Source organism: Phaseolus vulgaris, chromosome 6 (assembly GCF_051622355.1).
Source record: "Phaseolus vulgaris cultivar YP4 chromosome 6, ASM5162235v1, whole genome shotgun sequence".
NCBI lineage: Eukaryota > Viridiplantae > Streptophyta > Magnoliopsida > Fabales > Fabaceae > Phaseolus > Phaseolus vulgaris.
The window spans coordinates 12,394,424-12,418,004 of NC_143503.1; the positions used below are offsets into that span (position 1 = coordinate 12,394,424).

General features: G+C 43.6%; 1 protein-coding gene across 1 annotated transcript; it reads right to left on the reverse strand.

The window, feature by feature from the left end:
- Positions 1-18,775: 18,775 nt before the first annotated feature.
- LOC150026666 (replication factor A protein 1-like) lies at positions 18,776-21,598 on the reverse strand. Its single transcript, XM_090303832.1, has 10 exons — positions 21,434-21,598; positions 21,071-21,338; positions 20,878-20,974; positions 20,708-20,792; positions 20,527-20,564; positions 20,244-20,376; positions 20,009-20,163; positions 19,784-19,904; positions 19,327-19,404; positions 18,776-18,784 (listed from the first exon to the last, which is right to left on the reverse strand). Exons 1-10 carry the CDS (start codon positions 21,596-21,598, stop codon positions 18,776-18,778), a joined length of 1,149 nt encoding a protein of 382 aa, XP_090159958.1.
- Positions 21,599-23,581: the final 1,983 nt, after the last annotated feature.

The window sequence follows — 23,581 nt, forward strand, 5'->3', positions numbered from 1 at the left end:
GGGGTTGCTAAAACTTTGGATGTGTTGCATGAACATTTCTTTTGGCCACATATGCATAAACATGTTCATAGTTTGTGTGATAAATGCATAGCTTGCCGCAAAGCTAAGTCTAAAATGCATCCCCATGGTCTTTATACTCCTCTTCCTATCCCTTCAATGCCTTGGGTAGATATATCTATGGATTTCATCTTAGGCTTACCCAAGACATCAAAGGGAAAGGACTCCATTTTTGTGGTAGTGGATCGTTTTTCAAAGATGGCTCACTTTATTCCTTGCCACAAAGTGGATGATGCATGCCACATTGCAAACCTCTTCTTTCAAGAAGTGGTTCGCTTGCATGGGATTCCTAGGTCTATAGTGTCCGATAGAGATCCTAAGTTCTTGAGTCACTTTTGGAAGACCTTGTGGGGCAAGCTTGGAACTAAGCTTTTATTTTCTACCACTTGCCACCCACAAACTGATGGTCAAACCGAGGTGGTGAATAGAACTTTGGGACAACTATTGAGATGCTTTATTTCGGGGAATCCTAGAGTGTGGGAGAATTTACGACCCCATGTTGAGTTTGCATATAACCGAGTAGTAAATTCTACCACCTCCCATTCTCCTTTTGAGGTGGTCTATGGGTTTAATCCCCTAACACCTCTTGATCTTCTTCCTATTCCCCTTCTTGGAGATGTCTTGTGCAAAGATGGGGATGAAAAGGCTTCTTTTGTGAAAACTTTGCATAAAGACATCAAGAAGAGAATTGAGAAGAAGGTTGGCAAGTATGTTGAACTTGCCAATAAAAGGAGAAAAGCATTGTTGTTTGATGAGGGCGATTGGGTTTGGCTTCACTTGAGGAAGGATCGTTTTCCTACTCAAAGGAAGTCCAAACTAATGCCTCGAGGGGATGGACCTTTCCAAGTCCTCAAGAGGATTAATGACAATGCTTAAGAGTTAGATATGCCTGATACATTCTTAGGTAGTCATACTTTTAATGTTAGCGATCTAACTCCCTTTTCTGTAGGTCTCCAGAATTCGTGGTCGAATTCTTTCCAACTCGGGGAGTATGATGGAGATCAAGCTCAAGAGGACATGGAGGCCAATCAACAAGATCAAGAAGAGGTGGAGGCACAAATGGAGGACGCCCATGGAGGTCAAAGTCCACCTCAAAGGATTACAAGAAGCATGTTCAAAGCTTTGGGAGCTAGAGGACATTTATTTTCTCTTTTTATAATTTCTTTAGTTGAAGGTGCTTAGAGGGAAACATTAGAAACCTCTTTTGTTTTAGCATCTTTTAGGCTTTAGTTAGGAGCTTTAGGAGGGGGGTGTATTAGTAGATAGGTGTAGGTATAGTTTTTGGGAGGTGTCATAGTAGAAAAAGGTCACACCTCCCATGTGACTTGTTTTTGGTGGAAATTTCAAATGAGTTTATTTGAAATTTCCCACCTATTTTTTTTAGCACCTTAGGCTATAAATAGAGGTGCTTCCTTTGTAAAATTCAGATTGGAATTAATCTAAGAAAACTCTACTCAAATTTTGAGTGAACTTTGGAGAGCTTTGAGCCTTCTTCTCTAGTCTTATCTTGATGGATCAATGGAGTCCTTAAGTGGCGGCATCACTCTCATCTAGGAGCATTCCACACTTCTAGTGGCGAGATCATCCATCCTCCTTCCATCTTCATGAGCAATTCTTCTCTCCTTCCTTTCTCCTCTTTCTATTGTTTGTGTTAGCTTGTGTTCTTGAGTTTTGGTTAGATGTTCTTGCTGTTTTTATGAGTTTTTGGTTCAAGAGTTTTATAATTATGTCCATTCATCTTGTTCCTTTGCTTTTCTTGCTCATTTGTTCGGTTCAATTTGACTATAATTGGTTCATCCAAATGAGTTTGGGATTTGGTACTAGTTTTTGGTGAGTTCTTGTCTTAGAACAATGATCCAACTCTAAGAAAAGTGCCTCTATAATGTCCAACTCAAGGTGATTCCTAAGAAGGTCAAGAACCTTTCTCTATATGGCTAGTGGAATCACATCATGCCCTGATCAACGCCTCGCAGAATGGTCCTGGCAGCACGCCTTTCTTAAACGCATAGACTAGCATTTCTTCATCCTTGGCCGGCGATCTGACCATCTGCGCCCCAAAACGATTCAGGTAGTCCCTGAGGGACTCTCCCTGATACTGCCTTATATCAAACAGGTCGTAAGACACCCTGGGCGGTTCCTTATTCACGATGTACTGCTCAACAAAAATCTTCGAGAACTGTTGAAAACTGGTTATGTGACCGTTAGGCAGGCTCACAAACCATTCCAGCGTCGTTCCCTGGAGCGTGCTCACAAACATCTTGCAATACACGGCGTCTGATCCCCCTGACAGCATCATCTGTGTATGGAACGTGGTGAGATGAGCTTCAGGATCCTCCACACCGGTGAAAACAGCCTTAACCAGAACCACGCTCGCAGGAATGGGCGTGTCAGTAATTGCCTGATCGAAAGGCATAGGAAAAACGCGAGGTGGCGACGACGACGCGACCTCTTCAGCAACGGAACGCCCCTGCTGCTCCTGAAGAGCTTGACGCAGCTCCTCAGTCACCTTGCTAAGCTCGTCATTCCTGTCCCGAGAGGCGGCCAGGTCCTCGTGCATTCTTGCCTGCTCTATGCGCGAGGCTTCCACAGTTGCCTGCAACGAGCGCATAATCTCTACCATCTGCGCCATGGTCATGGCGGCGGCGCCTTCAGCAGCGACGGGCGCAACTGGACTTGAATGATTGCTTCTCATTTTTCTCATGAAACTCAGCGAATCACAGAATGCAGCGAACAACACTTACTTCAGCTACGATCGATTCAGCGATCAATCGGAAAAAACTGTGCGAAACTCCGCAAGAAAACTCAAGAACACCGCAAACCTTCAAACACACCTGCAACTCCACCAGAAACCACCGCTTTTCCCGCGGATAACCAAACGAGCGAAAGAACTCAACTCCACCGAACAAATCACGCGTAAACAGCAGAAAAACCTCACTTCACCGATCAAAAACCCAAACGAACGGTATAAAACGCGAATTCACCGAACAAATCTCAAGCAAACAGCGAACGATGGTTGCACCAGCACACAACCACGCAGAAAACTTCGAAAACCTCCAAGAACTCACGCTGTGGATGGGAGCAAGTTTTACACGGCCCCACGGTGGGCGCCTGATGATCCTGCCTGTTGACCAGAACGCTGGAAACTGCCTCGTCAAAGGATCGACGTGTGCACCGCTTCAAACCTCCGTTCTTCTTCGAGATCCACCTCAAGAACCTGCAAAGGAACAGAGCGGCACCGCTGCGGCCGATCGCACTCCAACGCCCAAGTCAGTGACCGAATCACCAAATACTAAGAGAAAACTAAGAACAGGAACCGTGCAAATTCTCTCTCCCAGTAAGCTCTATAACTCGCAAGCGTAAAGAGTGTAATCTGAACGCGCGTACCTCAGAAAGTTCGTTGAGAACTCTTATATACCTGGTCACTTTCTCTCTCCTGGCAGTTACAGACCTGGACACGTGGCTCGCATCCAGTCGTACACGTGCCACCATCTGGAGCCTCCTTGACTTGGGCGCTGCTTCTGACTCTCTTTTTGGCTAAGTTACTTATGCATGGTACTGCCCAGTGCATAGCTAACTTGGGAGTGCGATCTCTACTGGAACGGGCGAGTTAGGGTGCTCTCGTACACCTTCCCTGTGGTCTCGCCGGCCGCCTTCATAATCTGCACCACCTTCATTTTCGGCGATGTGCTTGTTCTGGCGATCTCCAATCACTTGGTCGCCTGAGTTTATCATCTGGCGACTTCATCTTCAACTGGGCGATCGCCTGGCATGCTGGAGATCGGAGCACGCCAACTTAATAACTGGCGATTACACGAACCCCCCGATTTCCTTCCCTTCTGCAACTCTGGCGCCTTGTCCACACGCCTACTCTGTGGCTTGGTGCCACGTCATCACTTCCGACTACCAGGGCGGTACACTACTTATATACTGTTATATATGAAATATGATTTGTAATATAAATTACACATTTGGCTACTTACTTATTTTATATTTGTTATTGCATAACAAACAAAGAGATATTGAATATGTTTGGGATAAAACTTATTGTACCTGATATTTTTTGAGTCATATTGAACTCAAGTGTTGACAATTGTGAATAACTTTCAGTTTCACCTTCAATGCTACTTCTTGACACTTTTTGTTTCTTCTTCATTATTCTCAGAACAAGTGTAGTTTTCCTTTTCATTCCTGCATTTTGTGAATTATGTCGATCTACGATAATTGTCAAAATGATTAAATCACGTAAAATACTCCATACAACAACACGTTACAAAAAAAATATAAGTTTATGAGAATAATGGTGAATATTAATGATTTAAAGTCATTTTAACCTCAAGTGTTAACATCATATATCTGCCATTTATTTTTCTCACTGTGCTACATTGTTAAAAAAAAAAAATACCCCATACAAAAAACTTATTCACCTTGTAACATAACTGTAATTTTTTCACTCAGACGTTGTTTGAACTTGATTTAAGATTTTATATTCATATGATATAAAAATGTATACAAAATATAAAAATACAAATACAAATACAAATCATATAGAAATCAATAATGAGAAGTGGGTAGTTTGTTGTACCTTATATATTACTGCTTGCATTACAATTTGTTTCGGAATTCAGAACCATTTTGTTACTTGGATTTTTTGATTTGTCTTCATCCATACCTTTGCTGAACAGAGGGAATGAGGTCTTTGCCTAAATGTTTAGTTTGCACAGAATGAAGTTCAAAGAGCCAATGATGTGTTTTCAATTGGCGCCAGTTTTAAAGAGAACTCTATAAATAGCTTAGTTAAGCAATTATTTATATTGTTTATATTCCTTCTTTTCAAAGTTAAAAATTTGACAATGCAAAACACACTGTCTCTAACCTAAAAATAGCAAAAAAAATCATATCACTTTAGGATAGACAATGTATTCATTCCATTCTAAATTAAAGAAATGCAAAATAAAATGATATTTTCGTTATAACATTATATTTATATATTTATACTGTGAGGATTATACTTTAGAACAAATAACCAAAATTATTACATTTTCTATGCAAAAATAAAGTTAGGGTTTAGGATTAGTATTATAATGTTTCATTAAAAAGAAAGACAGAATATGAATGCAAAGATAGAAATGTAGGAAAGTGATTTACATAGACCACACAACTTTATTCCAAACCAATTCTTTGCTATCATATTAATTTCTATTTTGAAACATACAAAAATTGGCTTTGCTTGGTTGACTATTGTTAGAGGATATTTGAAATAGCTGAAATAGAATACATTTGACAGGTTTTTTTTTTCAGAACTTTTGAAATATCATAGAATCAATTTGTCAGGTACCTTGTCCTTTTCGATGGTGTTAGTAAAAAAATGGAATCAATTTAACCTGAGAAGGAAACCACAAAGAAGCACAAAGATGGAAAAAGAAAGCAACAATGTCAAGGACTGATTATAATACAACTTTTGTTTTGATGAGTTGTCGAAAAAGGCAACTGTGCTCCAACTTTTCTTCAGAACAACGAAAGATGCAACTTTTTAGAACCAACAAATCAGCTTATGGAGTTCTATTTCCAATCAAGAATCTCTTTTCGTGCTAAGTTTAGTGATGTAAACATATTGAACATGTATGAAGAAAACAAACCATAAAAGAAAACAAACCATAACAATGATCGAGATTGTGAATGCTCGAGAAAGAAGTATGGTAAGAAACTGTTCGCCAAACCAAACTTGTAAAGCTCTCATTTTTCCTGCACTATGAACCAAGATCTAATTTTTCCTCAACATCAAATACAGTAAAGACTTGTGGAATTTGAATCATGGGTTGCATGTCTTGAAAATTGAAAAAAGAATGAATGTGATGAAAAGTGAAAAGAAGATAGAAACTAAGAGAATGAATAATCTCAAAAGAGTCTCTAAAGTTATGTTTGAATACACCGACAACTTTGTTTTGCATATCTTTTTCTATATTTTACACTGTAATAAGCATTCGTACACCACTTATTTTATACTATGCTTATTTAGTATAATTATTTCTTATTCCCTATTTAATTATTTATTATGTATTTAATTATTATTATTGATTTCCAATATTTACGATATACATATATAATTATTTCTTATTCCTTATTTACTTATATTTATATAGTTACATATACTGATATACTTTTTTATATATATATATATATATATACTTATATTTACATATATACTTATAATACTTATATAGTATGTAATATATATAATATATATTTATATATATATATATATATAATTAAACTTATTAATCGTTTTTATACTTAATTTTTTTATTATATATATTATTATTGTGATTTGATATAAAAGATATAAAAGAAATACGAAATTGCAATATTACAATATAATTACATTATTACAACTACAATAATAAACACTAAATTGTCTAAAGTACGAATTACAATATTACAATATATATTACAAACATATTATTACAATATAAATAATTTAAACACTCAATAAAGTTACAATACAATATATTAAATTGTCTGAAGTACAAAATTCGTTAAATACATTAACAGGGCAAAAGATATGCTTCACTCTTCCTGTCTTCCTTACAAATCAAGTTATTGAATTCAACTATATAATAATATATGTTTATAATTGATCCTGCCTGTTGACCGGAGCGCTGGAGAATGCCTCGTCAAAGGATCGTCGTGCGCGCCGCTTCTCACCTCCGTTCCTCCTCTGGATCTATCTCAAGAACCTGCAAAGAAACGATACGGCGCCGCTGCGGCCGATCGCACTCCGACGCTCAAGTCAGTGACGGTATCACCAAATACTAAGAACGAGAACCGTGCAAATCCTCTCTCACTCGCAAGCGTAAAGTGTATGAACTGAACGTGCGTACCTCAGAAAGTCTGTTAAGAACTCTTATATACCTGGTGGTTTTCTCTCTCCTGGCAGTTACAGGCTTGGACACGTGGCTCGCATCCAACTGTACACGTGCCATCATCTGGAGGCTCCCTGACTTGGCGCTGCTTCTACTCTTATTTTGGCTAAGTTACTTATGCATGGTACTGCCCAGTGCATAGCTAACTTAGGAGTGCGATCTCTACTGAAACTGGCGAGTTAGGGCCTTCATACACCTTCCCTGTGGTCTCGCCGGCCGCCTTCATAATCTGCTTCTCCTTCGTTCTTCGGCGATGTGCTTATTCTGGCGATCTCCGACTGCTTGGTCGCCTGAGTCTTCATCTGGCGACTTCATCTTCAACCTGGCGATCGCCTATTCTGGTAAACTGGAGATCGGAACATGCCAACTTAACAATCGGCGACCATACGTGCCTCCCGACTTCCTTCCTATCTGCCAACCTGGAGCCTTGTCAACACGCCTACACTGTAGCAGGATGCCACGTCATCACACCCGTCCACCAGGGCGGTACACAAGCCCCCCAGTCTTAAGCGAAGACTTGTCTAGCGAAAAGACTGAAAGAGCCCTCGTCAACACCGATCTACGTGGCACTGACGCAGAATTCCAAGCGATCGTACTTTCTGATGCTCTGACGCTCCACCAAACCCTTCACCGATCGCTCGACACGTGGCTTCATCAACGGCTCCCTTCATCTGCCGTTAGCGCTTCCAAAACTTATTTCGAAAAACCCTTAAACCCCTTACGCTCCTACTGTTCCATCACTTTCTTCACACTTGCATACGCTCTCGTTTCCTTCTGCGAAAGCTCTCGACGTTCCTCGACGCTCTAGATCACCACCTCCCTTCAACGTTCTCCTGATCATCGAAAGGTAACTACTTTCCTTCATCTGCTGGGTTTCCTTGCATTTTCACCGATTTGCATCATCCTGTAACTGTCTGGTGCATACGCTGTGGGTTGTTTTTCCATTTCTCCTTCTGCGTAACTTAGGGCTTTGTCGATCGTCGCAACGAACTCACATTCGTTCGTCTTTCACCTTCCTTCTATGATCGAGTCAGCCTTTGTAACCCTCCTGATTATTATTCTTTTTCTCTTTCTTCTTCCTTTGCAGTTGCTACCATGACTCGCACCAAGATTACCCCGAACCCCCCTCCGTCAGCGCGAAACCCTCCTTCACAAGCACACGACTCAACACAAGTTCGTGGTTCTTCCTCTTCGCAGGCTGTGAGGCCTGCATCTTCCCAAACTGCCCTGGCTCAGGCGACTCCATCTAACGCTGGAGGAGCCCCCATCCCTCTGTCAGACTTCAAGACTTTATACCCATGGGCTAACCCAACCCTTCTAAAGGAGACCTCGTCGGTGAACACTGCGGGAGCGGTTCTGCGGTTGACTAATGGGGACGAGGCCCACCAATCGTTTCACAAGGAGCACGATGAGAGAATGATGGTGCTGCCTTGCCCCGCCGCTCTGCCAGTGTGTGCCGATGACAAAGTGAGCGCCGACGGGCCCTTCTGCTTCGTCTACACCACTTTCTTCAAGAAGGTCAGGCTCAGGTTCCCTCTCACTCGATTTGAGAGGGAACTCTTGACCGAGCTCAACATCGCTGCCGCCCAGCTTCACCCCAACAGCTGGGCGTTTGTTCGAGCCTTCGAAATAACGTGCGCCCACCTGGGGTTACCCGCGTCGGTGGACGTGTTTTTGTTCCTGTTTGAGGCCAAGCACCCAGGAGACCGCCTGTGGGTCAGCCTGAATGCTATTGCTGGGAGATCCATTTTCACCATCTTCCAGCAGTCGTACAAGGATTGGAAGGGGAAGTTCATCCAACTGCGCGCAAACGATAAAGACACTTCCCTCCTCGACGGCTTCCCCTTGTACTGGGTGGACAAGGGGAAAAAAGAGTCCAAGAGCTGCTTCAGGAGGCCCAGAAGTCCTGATAGCATGGGAGCTTTGGACCGAGACCTCTGCCTATTCTGGAAGAGGGTGGCAGATGCCAACATAACATTCCTGACCCCCACCCTGATCTCCTTCGAGTTCTTTGAGGACCAGTTGGAATTCCAAATAGGTTAGGACGCTACACTCTTGTCTTGATATTGCTTCTGATACTGTTTCTGGGCGTCTTGTGCGACACGCACAAGACTTTGGTTTTATCCTTTCCGCATATGCCTGTTTTTGTTGTCTCATTGCCTCATGCACTTATCCTTTTCTCCTTTGAGCTAACTCATGCACTTTCGTTTCATGCAGATACCATGTTGGGTAAGAACATGCTCGCCGACTTAAAGGCGCTCGCCCGAAACCACGGGTTGGCGACCGGTTCCCAGACGGTGCCCAACTCGGTGGTCGAGAAGGCCATCATTCATGGGCGATCACCGCCCAAGGAGCCCACCCAACGCAAGAAGCTGGTCCTTAAGAGGCCTAAGCGGAAAGCCCCCCAAGTCGTCCAAGAGGAAGAAGAGGACGACGAGGTCACAGAGGATGGCCTTGTTACGAAAAGGAAGAGGGTGGCACCATCTTCTCCACCTGCTCAACCCCCTCTTCCAACCTCACCACCCCCATCAACGCCTGCTCCTCCTCCCTCATCGCCAACACCACAAGCCCCTACACCACCAGTCCAAGTAGTTCCATTGGCCACTGCGCCACCTGCAACTGAGGCCCCAGAGCCAAATTTCTTGGAGGACCCCCCGAGCGCCTCTACACCACATATATCAGCAGGAGGGGGCCCCCCTTCCAACACTTCAGCTGCAGGAATCGTTCCAATCGGGGATGAGGTCGCTCACACCTCTCCAATCCTAATCACCGAGTCCCCGGTTGCGTCGCCACGCCAGGAAGCAACCACTGAAAATATTGCTAAGGAAGGTGGCGACGAGAACCCTCAGCAAGCCCCCCTGGCGCCTCTCCAAGCCGCAAACCTTTCCCTCGAGGTCACGAGGATGTGGGAACCTCTGACTGCTAAACTGAAAAACATAGCAGAGGATATCCCATCGATTATAATGAGGGCTGTGGAGAGCTCCACCAGGAGGCTTCAAGATGAACTCTTCAACCTCAGGACCGACAACTGCACCATGAGGCTCGAGGTGGAGAAGTTATCTGCCAATCTGACGCTCGCGGAAATGGAGCATTCCCGAGTAGAATACGCGATGAGCACCGAGCTCAGATTGGCGCGTCAAGAGGCCACTGACCTTCGCCGCAAAATTCATGACCTTGCCCAAGAGAAAGTTGAGCTAGAAAGCAAAATCGTGCCTTTGCGCACCAAGGCGAGCAACCTGGAGGCTCACATTCAAGCTAGTGCCGATAAGGTACAAAAACTGGAGCAAAGGTCGATTGACCGCGAAAAACTACTTGGGCAAGTAGAAAAAGCAAGGGATGACGCCATGGCTGATCTCACCGAGGCGATCAAGGAAAAAGGAAAGATGGCTGCCGAGTTGACCCAAGCTCAAGCGGAATCCAAGAAGGTTGTTGACGACCTTGTTCATGCTCAAGAGACCAACGAACAACTCCGAAAACAGGTCGAAGAGCTGGAGCAGCAGAACAAGGAGCTCAAGCAACAAGTTGAAGAATTTCAAAGGCAAATTGAAGAACTTAAGCTAAGCTCCGCTCAGATTCTGGTTGCTGGATTTGAAGCCGCTCGGGAACAATTCGCATGCCTATTCCCCGATCTCGACCTCAGCATGGTGTCGATAAACAACGAAGTAGTAGATGGAAAGGTCGTTCCCGCCGAAGACTCAACCAACTCCACCTCATCTGCTACTTTATAATTCTGCTTGTATATATCTTGTAACAAAACTCGTGCATGTGTGTTTTGAACAGTTACTTATTTCAATCGCGAAACTTGGATATTCTTTCTTCTGACTCCTTTTGAGCGCTTTCACCTTCTTTGTATGTTTAACTTTGCCGAGTTTAACTTAGCGATTTTGCAAACACGACCTTTGGCGTAACTGCCTCGAGCCGATTCAAACTTAAGCAATAATCGCTTTAAACAACTTGTACTCTTGAGGCACTGACCCGATCATAAGAAAAGCTTTCAAGCAACGAACTGTAACTCAATCATTGGCTCAAACAACGTCCCACTCGACCTGCTTTATCAAACAAGTCTTTCAATCTTCTCGCCGTGTTTGAACCTTTCCCGATCGCCAAGACCTCTTGGCAACACCAGCTTTTCCTGGCCCCGTGCTTTGGCAACCATTTCTTTATCTGGGGCAGAAATGCCCTTTAGGATCTTCCTTTACTCCCCCTGAACTTCAGAGCTAAAGACCGGCTGGCCAGGCGTTCTCTTCGAACCAACCTTAGCCACCTTTCAAGCTTCTTCCACCCTCTTCGCCATACCTGAACTCGTTCAAGACGAGAAGGATTTTATCTTACCTATACTCGCACATAAGCGAGAAGGTCTTTAACTCGCCTGAACTCGCTCATCGGCGAGAAGGTCTTTATCTGGTGCCTCAACTTGCCCAGGGTGTACATCTCCTCCCCCCTGGATGCACTGAGGACCTTTCTCGCCTGCACTCGCTCGACGGCGAGGAGGTCTTTAACTGGCCTTAGTTCGCACAACGGCGATAAGGACTTTATCTGGTGCCTCAACTTGCCAGGGTGTACATCTCCTCCCCCCTGGATGCACTGAGGACCTTTCTCGCCTGCACTCGCTCAACGGCGAGGAGGTCTTTAACTGGCCTTAGTTCGCACAACGGCGATAAGGACTTTATCTGGTGCCTCAACTTGCCTAGGGTGCACATCTCCTCCCCCCTGGATGCACTGAGGACCTTTCTCGCCTGCACTCGCTCGACGGCGAGGAGGTCTTTAACTTGCCTCAAGACGCGCGAGGGCGTTGAGGTCTTTCATCTGGTGCCTCCGATCGCCGAAAAACGATGAGGACTTTAAAACTTAACTGATGCCTCTAATCGCCGAAAAACGATGAGGACTTTAAAACTTAGCTGGTGCCTCTAATCGCCGAAAAACGATGAGGACTTTAAAACTTTTAGAAAACACGCGACATATCTTTTCTTGCCTTAAATCATGTACAAATGACAAGGTCTTTCTTCGAAACTTTTGAAAATAGCACATATGCCATCTGAAAACACCTTATACTTCGAAAACTCTTCTTTTATTGGGTGGCCTCATTAAAAACCCTCCTTAGGGAAAAAAGAGCGCCCCCTTCAAACTGTTTTAACAGAGACATTGTAATGTAACATTGTGTTTGTCTTTACTTACAAAGCTCTTAACTATAGTACAACTTCAGGTGTGTGGCGTTCCAGGTGCGAGGAATCGCCCCTCCTTCCAGCGTCTCTAAGCGGTAGGCTCCGTTCCCGAGCGCCTCGGTTATTCTGAACGGTCCAGTCCACTTGGGTGATAGTTTATTCTCCATCTCGTACTGGTGGGCCTTCCTCATCACCAGATCGCCTTCTCTAAACTGCCTTGGCACCACCTTTGAGTTGTATCTTCGCTCGATCCTCCTCTTCACCGCCTCAGCCTTCAGCCTCGCTTCTTCCCTGACTTCATCCAGCAGATCCAGGTTCAGCCTTCTCTCTTCATTCGAGTCTTCCTCTACAAAGTTCTGGAATCTCGGCGAGTTCTCCTGGATCTCCACTGGAATCATGGCGTCACACCCGTAGACCAAGCTAAACGGGGTCTCGTGGGTTCCTGACTGCTCGGTGGTGTGGTACGCCCAAACTATACGGGGTACCTCCTCAGCCCAACTTCCCTTGGCTTTCTCGAGCCTTCTCTTCAAACCTCTCAACAACACCCGATTAGCTGATTCCACCTGGCCATTTGTTTGAGGGTGCTCGACGGATGCAAACACTTGTTGAATTCCCACCCCTTCGCAAAGCTTCTTCAACAGGTGGCTTGCAAACTGCGTCCCATTGTCTGACACTAGGCGCTTAGGCACTCCAAACCGGCACACGATGTTCTTCCATACAAAACCTTCGATCTTGTGCGCGGTGATCTGGGCCACTGGTTCTGCTTCAATCCACTTGGTGAAGTACTCAATCGCCACCACCAAGTACTTCATTTGCCTGATCGCCAGCGGGAAAGGTCCCAGGATGTCGATTCCCCAAGTATGAAACGGCCAAGGGCTATAGATCGACTTCAACTCCTCGGGAGGTGCCTTGTGCCAATCGGCGTGCTGCTGGCATTGTTTGCAGCACTGGGCATATTTCTTGCAATCTTCTCTCATAGATGGCCAATAGTAGCCTGCACGGAGAGTCCTCGCGGCCAGAGCCCGACCCCCGACGTGGCTTCCACATATACCTTCGTGGAGCTCTGCCATAACTCTCGTGCACTTCTCGCCGTGTATACATTCCAGGAGTGGGTGAGTGAACCCAAACCTGTACAGATCGCCATCAATCAGTGTATACTTGCTGGAATTTTTCTTTACCTTCCTAGCTTCTGTTAGATCTAGCGGGAGGAGGCCATCTGCCAAGCACCGCTTGTACTGTGTTATCCAAGTGTCTGGCTCATGGGCGACGCAGACCTGCATCACGTCCACCTTCTCTCCTCGACAAGCTCTAACTCTCGGCGATCTCAGAGTTTCTTGCGTCAAAGACTTGTGGCTTCTCGCTGCTCTCCCCGTCGACCTGCTTATCTGAAGGACCAGGTGATCTGCTACAAATGCCCTCGGCGTCTTCAGAGTTTCTTGAATCACCGTCCTCTGCCTACCCCCCTTGCCTGAGCTGGCGAGCTTAGCAAGCAAGTCAGCTCGGGCATTCTGCTCTCGGGGCACATGCACTACTTCAAAAGAGGCAAAGGAACTCCTCAATTCCTGCACATACGCCAAGTAAGCCACCATTTGTGGATCCTTAGCCTGGAACTCGCCTGTTACTTGCCCGGTGACTAGCAGCGAGTCACTCTTAGCCATCAGCACCCTAGCTCCCATTTCCTTGGCCAGCAAAATCCCGGCGATCAGCGCCTCATACTCTGCTTGATTGTTGCTGGCTTTAAAGGCAAACCTCAAAGATTGTTCAATCAGCACGCCGTTGGGTCCCTCCAAAATGACTCCAGCACCGCTACCCTGCTGGTTCGACGATCCATCCACCGAGAGTACCCAATGGAAATCGTCACCTTCAACCCGCGTCGCCTCTGATGAGAGCTCGACCACAAAATCTGCGAAGATTTGCCCCTTGATCGGGCCTCGAGGCTCATATTTAATGTCAAATTCTGACAACTCTACTGCCCACTTCACCATTCTTCCTGCAACGTCAGGTTTCTTCAAGACCTTCTGGATGGGCAGGTCAGTCATCACCAGTATTGTGAAACTGTGGAAGTAGTGGCGCAACCTCCTCGCCGAAAACACCACAGCCAGCGCAGCCTTCTCCAGGGCCTGATATCTCGTTTCTGGGCCCTGCAACACTTTACTCACGAAATAAATAGGCTTCTGAGCCTGATCTTGATCCTGGACGAGCACCGCGCTCACTGCCCTCTCAGTCACAGCGAAATACAACCTGAGAGGGGTACCCGCCAGTGGTTTGCACAGAACCGGCGGGCTCGCCAGATACTCCTTTAGCTTGACAAAAGCTTCCTCGCATTCTTTCGTCCAAGCGAACTTGTTATTGCGCCGCAGACATTGGAAATAGGGATGTCCCTTTTCTCCGCTCGCTGACATGAAGCGAGATAGGGCTGCCATCCGACCTGTCAGCTGCTGGACTTCTTTCACTGTAGCCGGGCTTCTCATCGCCAAGACGGCGGCACACTTGTCCGGGTTAGCCTCTATTCCCCTTTCAGTAGAAAGAAAACCCAAGAACTTCCCAGCCTCCACGCCGAAAATGCATTTCTCCGGGTTGAGCTTTAACTTGAACTTGGCGATTTTCGTGAACAATTCTTCCAAGTCTGCAACGTGCTTGCTTTTCTCCTGCGAGGTCACGACCATGTCATCGACGTAGGCTTGCACGTTCCTTCCCAGCATTGGTGCAAGTACTCGATCCATCAACCTCTGGTACGTGGCCCCCGCGTTCTTCAGCCCAAACGGCATCACCTTATAGCAGTAGCACGACCTCTCCGTCATGAAGGCTGTTTTTTCTTCATCCATGGGATGCATCTTGATCTGATTATAGCCCGAGAAGGCATCCAGGAAACTCAGCAGCTTGCACCCTGCAGCACTATCAACCAGGGCATCAATGCTTGGTAAAGGATACGAATCCTTCGGGCAAGCTTTGTTCAGATCGGTGAAATCGACGCACATGCGCCATTTCCCGTTACTCTTCTTCACCAGTACGACATTTGCCAACCATTCAGGGTACTGGACTTCCCTGATATGGCCTGCAGCGAGGAGTTTCTGTGTCTCGTCCCTGATCGCCTGCCTCCTCTCTTCGTTGAATTTCCTTCTCCTTTGTCGCACCGGTCTCACCATGTTGTCCATCGCCAGATGATGGCACAAGAAGTCGGGATCGATCCCGGGCATGTCCGAAGCGGACCAAGCAAACGCGTCCAGATGCCGCTCAATCACCTTGGCGATCTGGTCCTGGAGATCGACCTCCAGAGATCTTCCGAGCTTGAAAACTTTCCCTCCGATCTCCTTCTCGAGCCACTGCTCGACAGGTTTGGGCCTGGATTCTCTGGCGATCACCGCCTTGGCGATTCCCAGTTCCCTCGCTTCCTCGGGGCGATTCCGCGCCTCTTCCTCCTCCAGGCCAGCCTCTCTCTCCCCCAGCTCAGCGTCTATCATCTCTACATCCCTTCCAGCGATATCCTCTGTTACCGGCGGTCTGGGCTTCACACCGGGAGGTGGGGTGGTTGTTACATAGCTCACGGACCTTTTGTTTCTCAGGCTATTCTCATAGCACCTTTTCGCTTCTTTCTGGTCCGACTTGATCGTGATCACCACCCCTTCCATGGACGGCAGCTTCACCTTCATGTGCCGAGTCGATGGAATTGCGCCTATCCTGTTAAGAGTGGTCTTCCCAACAGGATGTTATATGCTGAAGGGGCGTTTACGATGAGGTACTTGATTTTCTCCGTCCTCGACCCAGCCTCATCTGTAAACGTAGTTCTCAGCTCAATGTACCCCCTGACCTCCACCTGGTCACCAGCGAATCCATATAAGCACCCTCCATAGGGCCTCAGCTGGTCAAGGGGCAATTCCAGCTGCGTGAAAGTCGGCCAGAACATCACGTCTGCCGAGCTTCCTTGGTCCACCAGAACTCGGTGGACCTTCCTCCCTGCTGTTATCAACGAAATAACTATGGGATCGTTGTCATGAGGCACAACGTCCCGAAGATCCTGCTTTGTGAACGTAATGTCCACCTCCGGTGAGTGATCTTCAAACATGTCCACTGCCATCACCGATCGTGCATACTTTTTCCTCTGCGATGCGGCGCATCCACCACCTGAGAAACCCCCTGCTATGGTGTGGATCTCCCCGTGGATTGGCATTTCGTGTTGCTGGGCTTCTCCACCTGCTGGCTGGGAACTCGATGCTCCCCCCGTCCTCCTGTCCAGCAGATAGTCGTTTAGGAACCCGCTCTTAACCAGGTCGTCGAGCTGGTATCCTAAAGACAAACACGAGTCCAGGTTGTGGCCAAAACACTGGTGGAACTCGCACCAGGCGTCCGGCTTTGACCCCAGCACCTTGTCGCCCACCTTCTCGGGCGCCTTCAACCTAGCAGATATGTTAGGGATAGCGATCAGGTCCGCTAGACCCATGACAAATTTGTGCTTAGGCGGGCGATTGTATTCCCGGCGTGCTGGTTGTTGGCGTGCTGGCTGTTGGCGCGCTTGGCTTCTTCCCTTATTTCTCCTATCGTAAGGATAGCGAGTCCTTTGGTCTTTCCTGGCCGCCGCCGCCGTTTCCAGCACCCTCTGCGGCTGGATCCTGGTCTGGGCGCGTGGTCTGGCGGGAGCCATGCTGCCTCTCTTCTCGGCGACTTCACTCTCGTCGGCGATGTGGGCCACCGCAAGTCGCCTGACTTCAGCAAACGTCGTTGGATGAGCCCTGATCAAGGCCTCGCAGAATGGCCCTGGCTGCACGCCCTTCTTGAAGGCATAGACCAGCATTTCTTCATCCTTGGCCGGCGATCTGACCATCTGCGCGCCGAAGCGATTGAGGTAGTCTCTGAGGGACTCCCCATGGTACTGCCTTATATCAAACAGATCATAGGACACCCTCGGCGATGCCTTATTCACAATGTACTGCTCGACAAAGATTTTCGAGAATTGTTGAAAATTGGTTATGTGGCCATTAGGCAGGCTCACAAACCACTCCATCGCCGTTCCCTGGAGCGTACTCACGAACATCTTGCAGTAGACGGCGTCTGACCCTCCCGACAGCATCATCTGCGTGTGGAACGTGGTCAGATGAGCCTCTGGATCCTCCACGCCGGTAAAAACAGCTTTAACCGGAACCACACTCGTGGGAATAGGCGTGTCGGTAATCGCCTGAATAAAAGGCATTGGGAACACACGAGGTGGCGTCGACGGTGCCACCTCTTCAGCAGAAGAACGTCCCTGCTGCTCCTGAAGAGCTCGCCGCAGCTCCTCAGTTACCTTGCTGAGCTCCTCGTTCCTGGCGCGAGAGGCGACCAGGTCCTCATGTATCCTTGCCTGCTCGACGCGCGAGGCTTCCACAGTTGCCTGCAATGAGCGCATCATCTCTGCCATCGGCGCCATGGTCATGGCGGCGTCGCCTTCAGCTGCGACGGGCGCCACGGGACTGGAACGATTGCTTCTCATTTTTCTCATTAACTTCAGCGAACCATAGAAATACAGCAAACAACACTTCAACCACGACCGAATCAGCGATCAACCGGGGAAAACTCAAGAAACTGCGCAAGAACCCAAGAACACCGCAAACCTTCGAAGAAAATCGCAGCTTCACCAAAAACCACCGTTTCCCCGCGAACCAACCAAGCAAACGAAAGAACTCGAATCCACCGATCGAAAAGCCAAACGAACGGTTCAAAATGCAAACTTCACCGAACGAAACTCAAAGAAACTACGAACGACGGTTGCACCAGCACACAACCACGCCGAAAACCTCGAAAACTTCCACGAACTCACGCTGTGGATGGGAGCAAGCTTTACACGGCCCCACGGTGGGCGCCTGATGATCCTGCCTGTTGACCGGAGCGCTGGAGAATGCCTCGTCAAAGGATCGTCGTGCGCGCCGCTTCTCACCTCCGTTCCTCCTCTGGATCTATCTCAAGAACCTGCAAAGAAACGATACGGCGCCGTGGCCGATCGCACTCCGACGCTCAAGTCAGTGACGGTATCACCAAATACTAAGAACGAGAACCGTGCAAATCCTCTCTCACTCGCAAACGTAAAGTGTATGAACTGAACGTGCGTACCTCAGAAAGTCTGTTAAGAACTCTTATATACCTGGTGGTTTTCTCTCTCCTGGCAATTACAGGCTTGGACACGTGGCTCGCATCCAACTGTACACGTGCCATCATCTGGAGGCTCCCTGACTTGGCGCTGCTTCTACTCTTATTTTGGCTAAGTTACTTATGCATGGTACTGCCCAGTGCATAGCTAACTTAGGAGTGCGATCTCTACTGAAACTGGCAAGTTAGGGCCTTCATACACCTTCCCTGTGGTCTCGCCGGCCGCCTTCATAATCTGCTTCTCCTTCGTTCTTCGGCGATGTGCTTATTCTGGCGATCTCCGACTGCTTGGTCGCCTGAGTCTTCATCTGGCGACTTCATCTTCAACCTGGCGATCGCCTATTCTGGTAAACTGGAGATCGGAACATGCCAACTTAACAATCGGCGACCATACGTGCCTCCCGACTTCCTTCCTATCTGCCAACCTGGCGCCTTGTCAACACGCCTACACTGTAGCAGGATGCCACGTCATCACACCCGTCCACCAGGGCGGTACAATAATATTGATGCTTTACTTTCCTACATTCCCTGCAAATCAAGTTACTCAATTCAATTATATCACAGAAGTCTGAAGAGAATGAAACAGTTAAGAAAATATAATAAATACAAATATTCTGCACATGTAGAAACAAAATGTGATGCTCATACCTGACACAAAAAATAATTGTTCACGACCAAACATAACCATTCAACAAACATAATCCAAATTATAGAACACTGGTAACTTACGATAATAAAATTCCATGTCCTTAAATATTACAAACTGAATAAAGTGTCTAATGAAAAAACATAAAATCAGAAAATAATTCATTTCTCAATCTTAATATTTTTTTTTTTGAAAATCTTCAAAGGAAGATTATCCTCTTCCAACTGCAATATTGGGGGGTTCTCTTTTTTGTGGTGTCACAGTTACGTTATCATATCCAAGGTCAACTGTTTGAGATCCATAATCGGTACATTCAATAGAAAATTTTGTCAACAAATCTTGTTACACAAATAAAAAAAAATTATAAAAATATTACATGGTAAATAAGTTGGAACAAAATACTTTGGCATCTAAATTGATTCACCTCTGTAATTTTCACACATGTACCATCACTGACAGGAGTTTTTCCTTTTGAATGTTTTCCATTTTGTTTATATAAGTCCTTCAAAAACAGAAAATGTGGTTAAAACTAACTGTACATATAAGCAAATTGACACAAATGTAAATACGAATAATAAAATACTTACAATTGACCTACTGTCTCCTTCTATGAAAGTCTGAATAATTTGATCTTCAAAACAAACTTTTTTAACTCTAAAAGATTACTCAAATCGAATGCCTTGATCATTTCTTGAGTCAACCTTGAATAAAAATGATTTATCCAACAGATTTGAAAACACTTTCGGAAGATTGCCATTCTGAATAAATAAAAATAAAAAATTTAATGTATAATATAATTAAAATATATTATAAATAAAATAAATATAGGTATAAATATAAACATAAATAATTAAAAAAAATTATGATATCAAAGTTAAGACCTTATCATGGCTTTCAAAAATTTCAACACATGACTTATTTAAGAGCAAGTTTGCTTCCCTGTCGAAAAGAATAAACGTAGTTGAATTTGTTTCATCAACAATACACAGTTTAATCTTATACCTGAAATACATATAAATATAATTTTGATTTTTAAGTTAGAACTTGATCTCTTATAATAACAATTTTCCAACCCTAACAAAAAAATTTATGAAAAAAAGTACTACCTGAGAGAAACCTTCATCACATGCTTGTTACATTTCTCACAAAAGAAAATCTTTGAATCTTGGTACACTGCCTTATTACAAACGCAGGCAGTGTACCACCAGTCATCATCGTTGACAACGTGCTTGATGGTGCGCAATATAATGAATGTGTTTACCTGTAACAATTGTTATAACAAACATATCCCTAGAACTTCGTAAGCATTTGTCTATGTAAAAGATTTGTTCACAGTATTACCTCTTTGCAGTCCTTGAGCCCTTCTATTGTGTTCCTAGGAGTAAGTTGAAGGAATTCATCTTCTAAATTGTGTTCAGAAGCTTCAGAAAGCTGACAAAGTCTCTGAGAAGGTGATTCACTACTTGAAGACATCCTGCACCATACACAATATAGGTATCAACTATATCTATAATCTTAAATAATACATCAGTTATGTTCTGGATTTGTTAATATCACATTAGTCAAGAAAGAACCTTTTTTTTTTCAAAGCAAGTGCTGCTTCAGTGTTCAAATTAAATTGTACCTTGGTACAATCAATGCAGTTCTGGATATAAACCTTATCTAAACATAAAAACAAAGAAAACATAAAATATAATATTATGATGTATAATACATTCTTTATGCTAAGAAATCCATATCAAATATCAATAATTTACTTTATATACCTTGAAAAACCTTGACTTTGCCGAACTTTATATACTTACAACAACATTTTGTACTTCAGCAGATGACAGAAACGCATTCAACTCATCCACATAGTTTCCAAAAAGCGTGCATTCAATACGAAAGCTATTTCCAAAAAAACATCAATTACAAACTACTTACAAACATTTCTTAGTATTAAAATATTAAAAAAAATTAAAAAAATAATTACCCATCACAATCTAAGGAGATGACATTTAGTTTTATCTTTCGTCCATCTTTTTGCAACTTTCTTTCAGTTCCAACTCCTGTCAGCACTCCTATAATATCTACATGGATGAAAAAATTGTAATAATAGAATAAATGCTTATAAGAATGTAGCGAGTTCAATTACTTCAAGAATATTAAGTTAAATTTCAACATACCCACTAAGTAGTCAATGTCAAATCCAGGACCAGATATAAAAGAAAGAGGGATGTATTCAGGAGGAGATTCTCGTACCATTTGTGCAGGAAGTGAAGTTATCTTTGTTCCAAACTGAAAATTTATTTTATACGGATGGTGTTTGGTTTTGTAGGAACCACCGTTGGCTGCAACACTGAACGATTGAACAGAATACACACTGCCATCATAAATCTGACTTTGAAATTTATAGATTAGTGTTCTTCTAATCGATCCATGTATTCTAACACCCTGAAATATAATATAACATTAATCATTATAACAAAAAACAAAGATGTAAGGATTACTGTTCTAAACAAAAGTATTGTAAGTCAATGTAGTATAACCTCTTTGTCTTGCAAAATCAACTCCATCGAAAACGGAATTTTGGATTTAGCAAGATCAGTAACAAACCAGAAACGTATCACTCTAACAACAATGTTCCAGTTCTCTTTTGCAGAAGTAACATCGATAACAGAATGTATCTGGTTATGAACTTGCAATTTGGACATGATGTTTTGTTACGTGAACCACAATAGAAACAACAGAAAATACCACACTATAGTATACACCCAAAAGAAACTCATAACTACTAAATTATCTGAAGTTGTATCAACACACCTATCTACACACACACACACATATATATATATACACACGTAACTTTTAATATATTGTTTAAAATTTCACAATACAGATTTCTAAATTTTAAATTAAATTTAAACATTAATGGAATAATTAAATGCATAGTGTGCAGAATATCTTTAAAAGAGAAACCTATTAATATGCAAAGTATGTTTTCACCGAACTGCTATCCTTAGTTTTAGCATACTTTTGGAAACACTGGAAGTCAACTTTGCACTTGTCTCTAAATTTACATAAAATAGGAAAAATGAATTTTAAATGATAAAAGGAGTATTTATGAAGCATAGTATTAATAACAAAAAATTATTAAAAAATATCAGACAAAAAATTAATATTAAATATTTAACTAAATATTATTTAATAAGGTAAACAACTAAATTATGTATTAATTATTTTATAAGTAATAATAAATAATAACAAATATAAATAGATCATAAATTTTAAAAAAATACCTCTCATTTACCTTTTTGAGGTGTGGTACATAGCTCTTGTTGCTGCTAAATATTGTATTCTATTATAAAAAACAACATTGCACATGTCAGTGTTAAAAAATCAATCCCTTTTATATGCTTTCAGATTGTGAGAAGGACTTACAAAATCAATTAACACGGTTTTAGCAAAGTCAGACATAAAACATATAACATAGGCTTTACAGACGCGTCAGAGTATACACACTTCTGTAGCACTACAGACCTGTAACCTTTTTAAAGACTATTATAGGTATATTTACAAAGCAAATGTTAGATTCATAGTATACGAATTTATATGAAAAAAAACTGGTTTGAACATTAAAAAGAACATAATTAAAAAATAGTACCTCGCCTTTACTCGCCTTACCTCGCCATAATTACAAAAAATTGAAGGAAAAAAAATACCTCGTTTAAAATGCTCATGGTCTGGAAAGTTGTCTTTGTTTCCATTGTCAAAATCTCATCCAAATTTGGTAAATTTGGTATTTGTGGTACTAACAAAAGATTAGTCATAAGCATAACAAAGAAAAATGGTAAATCATAAGAATAAATATAATTGATATATCTATGATAGATACATATAGATAGATGTTGAACCAAGTGGTGTTCAAGCTTTGAAGAATCTAGATCCTTTGAAAGACGTTGAAGCCTCTGCTGTGCTTGATGTTGTTGTGCTGGTTTAAGCTTTGTTCTGGGGAAGTTTATATGTTGTAATCCACCCTATGATTAAATCTAAAGCATTAGCATTCTCAATCTTTGTGAAAACGAAATGATTTCAAACTAAGTAAAAACAACCGATTGTTTGTACTTAGGTGTTTTGAGAAAAAGTTTGAAAACTGTTTTGAATGGTTAAACTGTTAAGTACCAAAACAACCGATTGATTCGAGGAAACAACCGATTGTTTGTTTTGGGACCATAACAGAAAAACTGTTTTCTTTGACTGAGCTTTAAATGATTTAACTGTTTACGCTCCAGCCATTAAATGCTTTGACCAATCTTTTAATGCAATTTAAGAGTTTGTTAAGAATTGATAACAAACTACATCTTTGAATATATTCAGAAAAACAAATTTAAGAATTAAGAATCTTTGACAAAGTTTTTCTAAGAGAGTTTTTCAAAGTGTTGAGATTGCTAAGAGTTTGTGATTGATCAAAGTGCTGGAATAGAATTTTGCTTGTATTGATTTCAGATTATCTTCTGTAACAAGTGTAATCCTTGTACTCTGTTGTACAATTTCGTTTCTGTGTTTGCTGAGATTGGCTGTGTGTTCTTGAGGTGTTCAAGATCAGCAATCTTAGTGTTGGCCAAGGAGAGTGTGTTTCTTGAGGTGTTCAAGGTCATTCTCTTGGTTGTTGTGTAAGTGATCAAGTGGTGATTGCT